Source organism: Phacochoerus africanus, chromosome 1, assembly GCF_016906955.1.
Source record: "Phacochoerus africanus isolate WHEZ1 chromosome 1, ROS_Pafr_v1, whole genome shotgun sequence".
NCBI lineage: Eukaryota > Metazoa > Chordata > Mammalia > Artiodactyla > Suidae > Phacochoerus > Phacochoerus africanus.
In genome coordinates this window covers 203203499-203218563 of record NC_062544.1, presented here as the reverse complement: position 1 = coordinate 203218563, position 15065 = coordinate 203203499, and the positions used below count along the sequence as shown (strand labels likewise).

At 38.7% G+C, this 15065-nt stretch overlaps 1 protein-coding gene across 4 annotated transcripts in view; it reads right to left on the bottom strand.

The window, feature by feature from the left end:
- VPS8 (VPS8 subunit of CORVET complex) overlaps nucleotides 1-15065 on the bottom strand; it is a 254741-nt gene that overhangs the window by 91331 nt on the left and 148345 nt on the right. For all 4 annotated transcript variants that reach the window (XR_007135933.1, XM_047788199.1, XM_047788209.1 and 1 more), the window contains one exon: nucleotides 12315-12361. Coding sequence is in view for 3 of the 4 variants with exons in the window: in XM_047788199.1 (XP_047644155.1) it covers nucleotides 12315-12361 (47 nt within the window). In the remaining variant the exon portion in view is untranslated. The remainder of the gene's footprint in view (nucleotides 1-12314; nucleotides 12362-15065) is intronic.

Genomic DNA, 15065 nt, shown 5'->3' with positions numbered 1-15065 from the left:
TAAGAGCCACCCCTGGAGAGCTGAGGGGCTCAATCTGCAGGCACACCTATAACCCAGGTACAGGGCACCAGCAGTCACAGGTAGGAATCTCTGGACTCAAGAGAGGACAATCTATGGTTGTAGGTATTCTATCAATGATGGTAAATAGCACTTCTATTTTTACCAGTAAGAGGTTTCAGTTAAAGAAGGAGGAATTATATTTAGACACAGGATCTTTCCCAAATTAGGAGCTTTATGACACTCAGTCCTGACCAGAGGTGGGATAATGATCTCACTAAATTCTGCTGCTGGGAGTTTGCAATTTTTGCTGATGGGCTGATTCAGTATCTCCTCAAATTGGCTATAAATCCCAAAGATAAGGTTTTTTTCTTTCTTTCCTTTTTTTTTTTTGGTTTGTTTCTATTTCAAAACTGCCTTTAAAGCAGAATTTTGTTAAGTGACTGGCTATTCCCTGTGTAGACCACCATCTCAGTTATAACCATATAACTTAAAAATTATCTGTTTAACTGTTTGTCCCAACTACACAATAAATTCTGAAAGCAGACTGTGCTGCATTCATCACTGTTTCCTCAGCATTGGCACAGTGTTGTCATATAAAAAAAATTGGTACTCAGTAAATGCACATTGAATTAAATGGAACTAACTGAAATAAATAGTGCATCTTTGGAGTTCCTTCAATAGAGGAACCCAAAAGTGGAATAGAGTGCTGAAAATTTTAAGAACTACGGCGATAAAGTCAGATGTAGCTAGGAATAAGTCCTGTCAGAAAGTTCGACATGAAGAAAATAAGAAATGCCCATGATTCATCCAGGGAAATGACAGTTCTCCACGCAGGACCAAGGCTGTGTCTCAACAAAACACTATTAGGCAAAAGAGAAAGGGAATACTAACTGTTCCTTGACATTAAGGTGAGTCAGTGTACTTTCCAGATGTTTATCTCACACATCTGAGGGGGGGGGGCCTCATATTTCACCTATATCAGACTTCTATTAATATGTCTTATAAATGTAAGGCTATGGAACAAATTAAGATCAGACACAAGCACCTGCTAAATAAATCACACTATTTCTTTCCAGAAAATTTATTGACAAATCTTTTACAAGTACTGAAGATGTGAATATGCATCAAACCAAGCACATTACCCAAAGAGTAGATTCTGATGCAATCATTTGTGAGGGAAATAATGTGTCTGCTGGAAAATGATCAGACATCAACATAATCAAAACTTTAATAAGTAAATTGTAGCATTAATGAATTTATATCCATTTCTGACTGTTGCTTATCAGTCTTACGCAAAAATGCAATTTGTTATATCTACTCCTCAAAGATATTTCTGTTACATCTCTTATCAACTACATGCTTTGCCATATACCCACTGCTAACCTTAATGGCTGTTGAAATTATATATTTTACACCTAAGCTTTATCTACTTTTTGGGGAATTTCTATTTTAATAACAGAACTAAGATATAAATATTTAAATATATATAAAGGGAGAATTTTTTGAGACACACAGGCTTTCTTTTGTCAGCTTTAAAACAAAGTATATGTATGCCTGTGAAAGACACACACACACACACACACAAACAACATCCTAAAATTCAGGTTGGAGAAAATATTCACTCTTACTCAATTTGACAAAATAATTTTATTTTTTCTTATTTTTAAAAATTTGTTATTGAGTTATAGTTGATTTAAAATATTACAATGATTTTAAATTATAATCTGGTACAGTAGGATATTTCTTGGGAAGGATATACTGTATGCCAGTTTTGAAACACTTAAATTAAGGTGATTCAAAAATTTAAATTCTGATTTCAAAATACTCAACAAAAAAAAAAAATGAATACTGTGCAAGAATGACAAAGTCTGGTCTAGTCCTCCCTCTCACTCTAAAAGCTGCACACAAAAAAGGCCAGTCTAGACTACTTTTCTAGATTTCTGAGAAGAGGATCTCAGATCCTCCCTCAGTGACTCGTTTTGACAAGTTAAAGTCACCTCAGCTTAGCCTAAACCCTCACTGTTTGAACTCTCTGCTCAGTCCCCTTACACCCAGTGCTTGGAGGAGGTGCCCCACTTATGACTACTCAGTAGCTTTCACACTGAGAATTCAAGTAAAAACTCACAACCCTTAAGAGTAAAGAAAAAATTTTTCCATCTAATTTTTATTCCAATGAAGATGCTTTGCAAGGCCATGAAGCTGAAGTTTTAGCTTTCCATATACACCCCATGTTAAACCATGGTATACTCTTGTGTCAATTGAGCAAAAACTTGGATGTGCCAATCTGCCTGAAAAAATACTTTAAATGTTAATTATAGGTAGCAAAGATAATACCTACAATTTGTATTAAATTATAACATAATAAGCAGTAATGTTCCATGAGCAGGACAGACGACTGGGTTAGACAGACACCTGTCCTCCAGCAAGAAGGAACCCAGTAGCTTCAGCCCCTTCCATCTCCATGCTGACCCCATATGCTGTCCACAGCTGCTGCCATCCCTCCTTTAGGAATAGCCACAACCCCATACACACTTTTATGAGACACAGATCAAAGCAGACAAGTGCACCACTTTGTCCAACAGCAAAGATTCTGCCACATCGAATCAGTGTAAGAGCAAATCTAAGATCTTCAGGGAATTTGACCACTTTCCATTTCCCTACTGTGACTAATAATTAAGGGTGAAAACATCCTCCTTCAAATCGTAATAGAATTTTTATTCTTTCTCTGATATTCATGAAAAAAGTGAATTTTTTTTTTTTTTAGTGTTCTCCTGCATAAGTAGAAGAACAGACTTTATAGCTAACAGAAATAAGGGCCTAATGATTTCAGAAATAGAAAAAATAATTTAGTTCTATAACCTGATTAAATATAAACGGTATCTGGATCATTCTAATGCTTCAGGGACTCCAAATAAAACTTCATAGGGTAGCTGAAACAAATTTTCCCACCATTATCATAACAGTAAGAATGCTGCAGTTATCTGCAAGTATATTTTCTTCTTAATGCAAAGCTCTCCTTATCACTAAAACCTGCTATTGGTCCTACTAGCAGGGACTGCCTTAATGTGGCCTAGGAAGGAAGTAGAAGGAAAAGGAAGGCTAGGAAGGCTAGAAAGATGCAGGTCTTGGTATCTAAGCTCAGTGCTTAAACTGGTGTACTTTCAGGTCTGGCTGGGAAACTGAATACCATTCCCTCCCCCAAATGACAGATGGATTGGTAGTGACAGAAGAGAGGCAGTCTCTGTGACTCCACCATAGAGACGTTCCTTAAACAGAATTAGTATCTGAACTGATGCTAGGCCAGACTACTATAAATCTATTATGATAGTCATACATAATTCTGATCACAAAGAGAACAAAAGTTTCTAGTTTCTGATCTGGCACTTTCAGCAAAAATCCTGAAAATTAACACTTCCACCCTCACAGGAAAAAAGCTGAACAAACACACCTCTTTTTTTGGATCCATCTGAAAACTGAGGTCACAGAGCAAACTGTCACTCCTCATATTAGTGAGAGAGAGAGACAGGTGGATACAAAAAATCACAGCAAAGTAGAGCAGAAGCTCAGGAGAAGAAACCACCCCTGCCGGAGCCAGTACTGAGACAGGAAAACTTAAACTGTGATTGACAAAATGCTGGAGGCTCAGTAAGGCTTGAAAATTCCAGAGGTGCATATAGCACAGGGAACTATATTCAATATCCTGTAATAAACCATAACGGAAAAGAATATGAAGAAGAATATACATATGTATATGTATGGCGGAATCACTTTGCTATATAGTAGAAATTAACACAACATTGCACAATGACCACACTTTAATAAAATAAATTTTAAAAAATTCCAGAGGGGCCATGTCTTGTTGGGGAGATCCCACACTTTCTTGAGTTTTACCTCCAGGGGGCTCACCAAGTCCTCACTGTGAGGATGGAGAAAAATCACATCACGTTTCATTAGTGGGGGAGGGGGAAGTGACCAGAGCATTTTGTTCTTAATAAGGCCTGCTGCAGGGACTGAAATATGCACCCCCAAATTTACGCATTGAAGTCCTAATTCTCAGTACCTCACAAGGCAACCTTACTTGAAAATAGCTTTTGCAAGTCTAATTAGTTAAGTTAGGGGGAGGTTACACTGGAGTGGGGTGGGACTCTAATCCAACATGACCAGTGTCCTCAAAAGAAGGGGAAATCTGGCCAGAAACATACACACAGGGAGAATGCCAGTGGAAGACGAATGCTGAAAACAGAGTGAGGCTTCTATACAAGCTAAGGAATGCCAAAGACTGTCAGCAAACCGTGAAGGTGGAGGAGAGGCATGGAACACATTTGTTCTCACAGCCTTCAGGAGTAACCAAATTTGCCAACATTTCTAGTGTCCAGAACTGAGACAGTACATTTCTGTTGTTTAAGCCACACAATTTGTGGTGCTTTTATTAAGATAGCCTTAGCAATCTAGTACATATGCCCTCAAGGGAAATTATTTCACCAGAGCCAAACCAACTGGGGTTTTACTCGGGCCGAAGTAAGCTGAAAAATACCCAGTTCCAGCCTGTTCTAACCTCCCATGTTGGGGGGAAGGAAATACTAACTCTAGCCACTGGATCATTCCTGTGTTGGAAGGGAAATGTCCAACTGCAGCCCCTTCCAGCCTTCCTATCTCACTTAAAGTGGGACAGGGCACTGAGAGGTACTTGGGAAGGTCACAGCTCAGGGGCACAAGCTCACTAAAAGACTAGCAGCTAACCACAGGGCTGTGGAGTGCTTCTCCATCCCCCCACCCTCAACCAAACCCCACTACCATGTCAACAGTGCTTCTATATAACAATGGGGGAATGCGAACAAAGAACTGCATATCTCGTATCTCAAAATTTACTTGAGAAGAAGTCTTTAGAGAAACAGAAAGATAGTCAGGACGACAAAAATGACTCCTGAGGAAATTTCAGCCTCAGATGCCTAGAGCTATAGCAAACAGTAAATAGCACAACTCCTAACAAAATAAACATAAAAACTCACTATTTACCTCAGTTCCTTTAACACTCTATATACTGTGTCCAACTTTCAACAAAAAATTACAAGACCTACTAAAACACACACAAAAATTCAGTTTGAAGAGACTTACCAAGCATCAGAACCAAATATAGCAGAGATGTTGGAATTACCAGACAGGACTTTTAAACAACTATGATTAATGTGTGAAGGGCTCTAATGGAAAAAGTGACAACATGTAAGAACAGATGGTAAAGTAAGCAGAGAAATGGAAACTCTTTCAAGAAAAAGAATCAAAAGAAAATGCTAGAAATCAAAAACACTAAAAGAAATGAAAAATTCCTTTGATGGGTACATCAATAGCCTGGAAACAGCTGAGGAAAGAATCACTGAGTTTCAAGATATGTCAACAGAATATTTTAAAACTGAAGTACAAAGTAAAAAAGACTGAGAGTAGGGGTGGGAAATAGAACAGAATATCCAAGAATTGTGGGACAAATATATTTGGTATAACATACACATAAAGGTAATATCATAAGGATAAGAAAGAAAAAAAGAAATAGAAGAAATTTTTGAAGCAATAATAACAGAGAACTTCCTCAAAGTAATGAAGGTTACCAGACCACAGACAATATCATGCAGGATACACAGCAACAAAAATCTACACTTAAGCATATCCTGTTTAAACTATACAAAATTTGAGACAAACAAAATCTTGAAAGAAGCCAGAAGAGGGGGAAAAAAACATCACCTGACCTATAGAGAAGCAGGGATAAGAACTATATCAGATTTCTCCCCATAACTATGAAAGCAAGAAGTGAACTATCTAAAGTGTTGAAAGAAAAAACCTACCAAACTAGATTTCCATATCCAGCAAAATTATCGAAAGCAAAGAAGTACTTCCGTAGACAAACAGAAATTGAGGGAATATGTTGTCAGTAGACTTGCCTTTCAAACAATGTTAGAAGTTCTTTAGAAAGAAGGAAAATTATGTAAGTTAGAAATCTGGATCCACATAAAGAAAGGAAGAGCATTAAAAAAGGAATAAATGAAGATAAAGTAAAATCTTTCATTTTTCTTATTCTTAACTGATCTAACAGATAATAACTTGTTCAAGAGAATAACAGTAACAAGGTATTCAGTGATTACAGTTTATGAATAAGTGAAATGAGTGACATCAATACTATGAGACACTAAGGATCCTCTGTAGTAAGTTACTTTTACTACCTACCCATGAAGCACTACAGTGCTGTTTGTAATTGGACTTGGAATTAGTTATAAATGTATATTGCAAATTGAAAAGCAACCACTAGAAAAAGTTTAAAAAATGAAGTGTAATATACTAAGAGAAAAGAAAAATAGAATCATATACAAAATCCTCAGTTAAAATCAGAGGGAGCAGAAAAAGAGTAGAAAACAAAAAACAAGGGAGATGAATAAAAAATAGTATAAATACAACTAAAAGCAAGGGTAGGATTTTATAAAAGCTTTTAAGTACCTTAATATGCATCTTTTTCATTGTAAATGGAAAAAAATTGGGGTATTTGCAAAGATTTCTTTAAATACAAATGAAGCAAAATTTTGAAACTTTAGTATGTAGCCCCCATATGCCAGTTTTCATTGTTTCAGAAATTTTAAAACCAAAGAACAGACACTTTCAAACTACTACCAATTGCTCTCGTTTTTATTACTAATTTAAGCAAAACTATGGGGCAACACATATGGTGACCATTAAGCTCTATACATCTTGTAGGAGAAAATGTCCCGATAAAGCGGTAGAGAGACCCCAGCCATGATGACTAAGCAAAGTCCAGCCAACTGCCCCTAACCACCCCTCCCCCACGCATCTGCTTCTCTAAACTTGCTTCTGCATCTACTACCTTGCCTGACCTCACTCCAGTGGCCAAGCACGGACCCCGGAACAGCTGGCCCAGAAAAGCCTTGTGAAACACTTCTTCCGGGCTCAGACTCCGGAGCGCGATCTCCTCAGAGCCCACCAGCGTAATAAACCTGAGTTCTCTAACTCTCCTTGGTTTCTTGCCAGGTAAGAGAGCTGATAAGCTGCCGCCACAGAGCTGCTGGAGCTGGTACATTACAGCCACAAGGCTGTTGCTAAGCTGATACACTGCGGCTGCGGGACTCTGGGCGGCTGCCCTAACAATCAATCTCACCACATCATCTGATTATCATTCAGTCATACATACAAACAGTATGTGTGCATACCATTTAATGTTACATGTTTTTCCAGTTTAGCATTATTTCTACATTAACATTGCCATGTTTGCCAATTTGGTATTCAACTATGCTCACATGCTCTCCCATTTGTATTGCCATCTCCCCCATCTACTTTTTTTTTCTTTTTAGGGTCTCACCCGTGGCATAAGGAAGTTCCCAGGCTAGGAGTCGAATTGGAGCTGCAGCTGCCAGCCTATGCCTCAGCCACACAGGATCCAAGCTGCACAACGCCATATCCTTAACGCACTGAGCAATGCCAGGGACCAAACCCACATCCGCTCAGATACTAGTCGGGTTCTTAATCCACTGAGCCACAATGGGAACTCCTCCCATCTACTTTTTTTAAAAAATTAAGTATAATTTTGAGCTATTTCAACCTCTCATACATTACTGAGCAGAGAGCAATCTCATTATAAAGAATTACTGAATTAAGGAACGTGAACTTAAGTTTGACATGTGAACCGAAGTCTGACACTTGCCATCAGCCTCTACATGGAGTAAAACATGAGCCACTGCAGCCGCTGACCTATAGCACCCCCTGAGCAGAGTTCAGGGTGGAGACCAGAAGTGAGGCACTCTGTGCTCTGGGAAAACTGGAAAAATAGGTCTTCAAATACTTATATATTTTTAGACGACTTCATAAGCCTAATTCTTGCATCTCCCCATATCTAGGAAAACAATGTAATCCTTCAGTGATGACTGATGTCTGTGACTAACAGTAACCTTCACGAGACCAGCAGCAAACTTCTGTAAAATGGGCACATGGCTGCATGCGCCTCCCCCTTCACCTTTGTGACACCTATATCTCCCCTCTCCTCTTTGGGGCAGCTAGCTCTGAAATACAGCCTCCAGGGCTGCAGTTAGTAGACAAAACAGAAGACCTCATCTGTGAGAACAGCCACTCCCAAGGGTGGGCCAGTGAGCCCTGAGGGAACTCAGGAAAGAAACAAAGACTGGCCCATAGCTGAGGTGCGTATCAAAGGAGTGATTCCGGTAAGCCCAGACCCTTACATCTTCCCACAGAAACTGGTTTTCTGTAAATTCTTTTCTGTAAATCTGGTTATCTGTAAACCTATTGTTCCTACTATTTTCCTTTTGTTGCAAAACTCATATATCCTAGCTCCGTCCCTCACCTCCTAGGAGTAGTCTCCTGGGCTTATTAAGTCCTAATTTCACCCCCAAATAAAACTTAACTCTCAACTTTCAGGTTGTATGTTTTTAGTTGACAGGCACTTGCCATCAGCCTCTACATGAATTAAAATATGGGCCACTGTATATGCTGCCTTGCTGCACCCCTGAGCAGAGCTCAGAGTGGAGACCAGGACTGAGGTACTCTGTTCGCTGGGAAAACTGGAAGAACAGGTCTTCAGATAGTTAAGATATTTTTAGAAGATTTTATGAGCCCAATCCTTGCATCTCCTCATATCTAGAAAAACACTAAAATCCTTCATGATGCCTGATGTCTGTGACTAGTTGTAACCTTCAGGGGACCAGCAACAAACTCCTGTGAAATGTGTGCATGGCTGCATGCACCTGGCCCTCACCTTTATCACTTATCTCTTGATATTTCCCCTTTCCTCTTCGGGGCTGTAGTTAAGTGAACAAATGCAGTTACTCCCAAGGGTGGGCTGGTAAGCCCTGTGGGAAGTCAGCAAAGTAAGAAAAAAGACTGGCCCACAGCGAGATGCATATCAAAGGAGTGATCCTAGTAAACCCAGACCTTCACATCTTCCCCTAGAAACTGGTTTTCTGTAAATCTGTTCCTACTACCCTCCCTTTGTTGCCAAAACTCACATATCCTAGCCACTCCACCCCCCCCTCCTCTGAGTGGTTTCTCAGGGGTACCTGAGATGCTGTCTCCTGGGCTTAAATCCTAATTTCACCCCAAAAAAACAACTCCCAACTTCTAGGCTGTGCTTCTTTTTTTTTTTTTTTTCCTTAAGTCAACAGGAATAAAGAAACACATGCATGTAGGAGTTCCCGTCGTGGCGCAGCAGAAACGAAACCAGCTAGGAACCATAAGGTTGCGCATCTGATCCCTGATTACGTTCAGTGGGTTAAGGATCTGGCGTTGCCTTGAGATGCGGTGTAGGTCGCAGACGTGGCTCAGATCTGGTTTAGGCTGGCCTGGGAACCTCCATATGCCGTGGGTGTGGCCTTAAACAAGGCAAAAAAAAGGAAAAAAAAATACATGCATGTAAACTATTCCTCTTTCTTAATTATTTATTTGAAAGGAGATTAGGAGATGATGTCTTAGGGTTAAGAAGGCTGAATTTGAGCTGCTGGCAAAAACACTAACCAAACGCTATCTGGTGGTAAAAGCCTGGCCAAGCTGACAGGCACTCACTGAAGTAGAAGGGAATTTTTATATGTCAAAGTTCATGAACACATATAATGTTCTATTTTTTAACTTTGAAATATGCTATTTCAACACTCTGTCAATATCTTAAAATGAACCTTCAAAATTATCTACAGAAACAGTGACAGATTCATTTTAAATCCCATGTATAACCATTTCTATAATCTATGTTTTGCTTCTTGGCAAAGATACTCATTTCCTTAGCACTGTTCAATTTTTTTCTTTATTTTGATTAAAGACTTGGAAATACAATGCAACATTTTATGTGCTTTTTTTTTTCCTACAAGAAAATTATACCATATATTTCAGAGGCCTTCAGGGCATTGTTAAGCAAGGCTAAATCGACATTACCAGGAAAATCATACCAAGGAAAATACTGTGAATATAAAGATCCTTGCGAATTCTCTTTATTCCTTAGGAAGCTCACAGCTCCACAAAAACTATCAGTGTCCTTTTGCATTATCCATCAAGCAGCCCCACTTCACAAAGGACCTGCATCTGGATGTAAATACGGCAATAGAATTCCTGGCCAGCAGGAATGCACACAAGGAGTGGGGGTGGGGTATGGCTTTGTGTAGCAGCTGTCCCAAAGAAGGAAACTGGTAGAGGATGCAAATCCTTTCTCTTCCAAGCTGTTGGCCTCAATTCAGGCAAATAATTGGCTTCTGGAGGATTAACCTCCCTCCCTTCAAAACTATCTAATCTTTCTACATACAGATGCCACCAATATCTTTGTAGGTCAATTAATTCTACAGAGGACATTACTTACAGAGCAAAGATAACTTAAATTGGATACAGAAAATAGAGAAATATACGTAAGAATTCAGCTAGATTGTTAGTTCCCTTGAAAATGCTATTGACAAAATAAAAAGTTACTCCTTCAAAAGCAATTCAATAAATATGCGTAAATAAATCAAATATGCATAAACTATATATGGCCACATAGAGGAATGAAAATCCTACTAATTCAAGTTTCGAGGGCAAGAGCAAAAAAAGCAATACATTACCAAGTGCAATCTGGTTCTCACCCCTGCCCCTAGTTACAATCATTCTTTTTACTGATCTAGTTTCTTTCGGAAGCCAACAGTTCCATCTTTAGATGGACTGACTAGGTTTTTCAACTCATTTCACCAGAAACTCCACTTTTCCTGAGCCCTTTAGACCAGCTTCCTAAATTACCAAAATGACTTTAATTCCAGTCTACTGGCACACAGAACCCTTGATGGACCGACAATTGCAGATAGGCCCAACATGTCGGCCCCCCCTGCTCAGCGTGAAGCAGCTACAGATGAGACCTTTGCCCAAATGCCAAAGATTTGGCGCTGCCGATCTATCACGAGGAATGTGGAAGCTGTTTTATATACAAACCATTCTGTGTGAACCTCCACCTGACTAATGAGCAACCTTGAATATCAGCCACGTTTCAATACTTTATTTGCATGGCAGGAATGGAGGGGGGACACCAGTTCCTTTAATTAAAAAAAGCCCAAAACACTATCCTAGGGCAGATAAGCTGTCATGTCCAGTGCTTCCCTTAGCAGTGTATTCAGTAAATCTCTTCTAACCTTTGTGCCTAGCCTCAGCAATATTTTGCAAACAGGGAATTTAAACACAGACACTTTGAACTGGAGTGCAGGAGGGGAAGCAGTCAGACTGCTTTTCTCAACATCTGCACATGCACATCTGTTTGACTCTAAATTTAAATGAAGCATAGCCTGCTTAAGGTTTAAATGATCAAAATTTCAAAAAATTATTACAATGCACAAAATTCTTGGTATTTTGGTATTTAAAAATAGCACAGAATACTAGAATTACCAAAACTTTATATTTTTATAATATTATAATCTCTAAAGTAAGTATATGATGATTTTCAACGGCTAGTGTACATTATAATGCGACTTAAAAATTTGTATATATAATGTGAGAGCTATGTCATCCTAGAATATTACATTTAAGCCAGTGATGCTTAACTCTAAGATGTACATCAAAAATATCCCCACCTACAATGATTCTGTGGGGTTAGGCCCAGGCAACTACATTTTTTAAAGTTTCTTAGGTGATTCTGACGCAAAACTCTAGTTAAGAGTGACTATCTTAGAGGATGTTAAATATTACACTCAGCTCTCAGTGTATTACACACTTCGTCACAGGAAGATATTAAGATCTCGCATACAAAGCTGCTTTGCTTACAGATCCAATACTAATTTCATCATCTCTTTGCAATAGTCTTTATTTGATGAGTTTAAAAAAAACATTTAAACTTTCCTTCTCACACCTCCAGGAAAGTTATTTAAATCTAAACACTTCAAATGAGAGCTTAAAGGGTAATAAATTTAGAGGTGGGCTGGGAAGGAGGTGTTTACTTTGAAAAGCAAAGCTACCAATCTACACCATGAAACAAGGAATCAGAAGGAGTAAAGCTAGCATAGCTGGGGGAAGCTAGATAGTTACCAAATTCTGAGACACGTCCTCTTGTCATGCCTTCATTATTTTATTTACACTGAAGACAACTTATCATGTATGCGCATGTTCAAATGGAAGCAAGACTACTCCCTCAAGATGTAACCAATTATCTAATCATGTATTTGGAATAATCTCTGTAACTATTATTCCTAATAATATCAAAAATCAAGAGCTAACTGCACTATTTGCGTATCATGGGCTGGTTTCCTAACCTCAATTTATTTCCTTTGATTTCTCATCTATGTATGATGAAAAACTAAATTTTATTAACATACCTTGGGTCAAGAAGACTCCTCAAAAATTTGAAAAGCAAAACCTGGTTCTGAATAGAAAAAGAATAAAAAATACAGTTGAATATTAAAACAAATTCTTCAAACAAGGCCATGGTAAAGAACAACTCTAAAAAGCACACATTCATATGATTATTTCCATTAAACCCTCTCTGGAGATCTAAGAAATTCTAATTAGAGGTAATTTCCGCTCAGTAATTCTAATCATTGTCATATATTCAATTCCGAGTGTAAAAGAAATACAAACACCTTGTTATTGCAAGAAGGAAAAAAAGAAGTCCTCCACTGAGACAAATCCCTCACTGGTTCCCAGCATGAGGATCCTGGAATGGCAGGTGCTACGAACAGCTCTGGCGGCACCATGGGGCTCACACTGCCTTTACCTGGTCCTCCCTGCTACAATGGCCTACTGTGAGATAGTAGTCTAGGTGGGGTGGGAGGTCGAGGCCCAAATAACAATCACCACCACAAAAGCTAACTCCCCAGTACAGTCAACTGCAGAAGAGACGGCAAAGTGCAACAGGTGAGCAATTAATATGCCTTAAGATGTAGGTTCTGTTTCTTCCACTTTTTAGCTATAGGACTTTGTGTATGTCACTGACTCTCTTGGCAATACAGGATCCTGGGCAGTGCTCTATCATCATTCAAGTCAAACTATTCCACGATTAATTTTCGGCTTATCTGTCTTCTTCCGCAGGCACAGGGATACATTTACAGTTGACTCTTGAACAGATATGAACTGAACAGTTGAACTTATACGTGAATGTTTTCCATTACACAGGCATAAGGTGAATGATAACGTAAAATATGCCTCTTTCTCTTTCTCCTCTCTCTCTCTTTCGTAATTGGAGAAACTGCTTATCGATTTACCATCACACGCTTTTTTAAAAAGTAACAATGTTTCCAATACTGTATTATGAGTAGAACTATAATACACTATGCCATAAAAATTTCATGATTCACTCAGTGGATAGGTTCCCCTACCATGAAGCAATCATATTGATTACTCTAGGCTATCAGAAAGCAATCACAGCGCTTTTTTCATTATCAATGCATGAATTGTTAAACCTGTAAATAAGTAAGAATTTATTTTTCATGTTATCATTTCATACTTGATGCCTAGTTTAGTAACATGTATAACATCTATAGTGTTTTTGTATAAGACAGTATTGACAGATGACTCATTTTGTAAATAGATGATATAGGAGTTCCTATTGTGGTACAATGAAAATGAATCCAACTAGGAACCATGAGGTTGCAGGTTCCATCCCTGGCCTCACTCAGTGGGTTAAGGATCTGGTGTTGCCATAAGCTGTGGTGTAAGTCAAAGACGCAGCTCGGATCTGATGCTGATGTTGCTATGGCTGTGGCTGTGGCTGGCAGCTGTAGTTCCAATTGGACCCTTAGCCTGGGAACCTCCATATGCCGAGTGTGTGGCCCTAAAAAGCAAAAAAAAAAAAAAAAAAAAAAAGATGATACAAATTTACAGTATTGATAAACATAGTTGAGCACCATAAATATATTTTCTCTTCCTTATGATTTTCTTAATAACATTTTCTTTAGCTCACTTTATTATAAGAATACAGTGCTTAATGAATATAACATACAAAGCATGTGTTAACTTGTTTACTTTATAGGTAAGGCTTCCAGTCAACGGTAAGCTATTAGTAGTTAAATTTTTGCTAAGTCAAAGTTATATGAGGATTGTTTTATTTTTTGTTTTTTTGCTTTTTAGGGCCACACCCACAGCATATGGAGGTTCCCAGGCTAGGGGTCTAATCGGAGCTGTAGCCACTAGCCTACACCACAGCCATAGCAATGTAGGATCCAAGCTGCATCTGTGACCTATACCACAGCTCATGGTAAATGCCAGATCCTTAACCCACTGGGCGAGGCCAGGGATCGAACCTGCATCTCATGGATACTAGTCAGATTCACTAACCACTGAGTCATTCATGACAGGAACTCCTGTATGAGGATTTCTGACTGCACTGAAGTAGGCATCCCTAACCTCCCCATTGCTCAAGGGTCAACCATATACATTTTTGTATCCCCAGCACTTTATCAATGTGTTTTTGGCCCTCCCCAGGTATGTAAATACTTATTGAGTTAATAGATGAGTCTTTATCTTGAGTTAATGAACCTCAGCATGCTGGATAACAAACCCTATATTAGTCAACTAATTTCCAAGCCCTAGACATTTTATTTCACAAACATATTTCATACCTGTCCTCTCCACTATCACTGCCTTCACCATTTCTTGCCAAGACCTTTCACCTTCCAAACGGTCTAACTGGTCTTCTCCATTTGCTCTCTTTGCCAGTCCTTTCTCCACACAACAACGCTAATTTTCTATAAAATGAATCTAATGGTATCATGCCTTTGCCTAAAAAGTTTTAGCAATTCTCCAGTACACAAAAAATACAATATAATTTCTTAGCATTACATATGAGATTGTTCAGTATCAGCCCCCAAATTCTATTTTCCAGTCTCTATACTTTTAATTCCCACCCCCAACATACCTTTCAGCTTTATCTAATGCTTCTTTCACCATTGTTCCTACCATATCAGTCTCTAAATATTATGCTGCTTCATGCCTTCAAGATTTTACATACCCAGAACCATTTATCCAGAATGCCCTTCACAATTCTCTGCCTAGAAAATTGATGCCAATTATTCAAGACCCAGTTCAGTACATATCTGGGAACACTTGTTTGACGCTCTCATACTGTCACT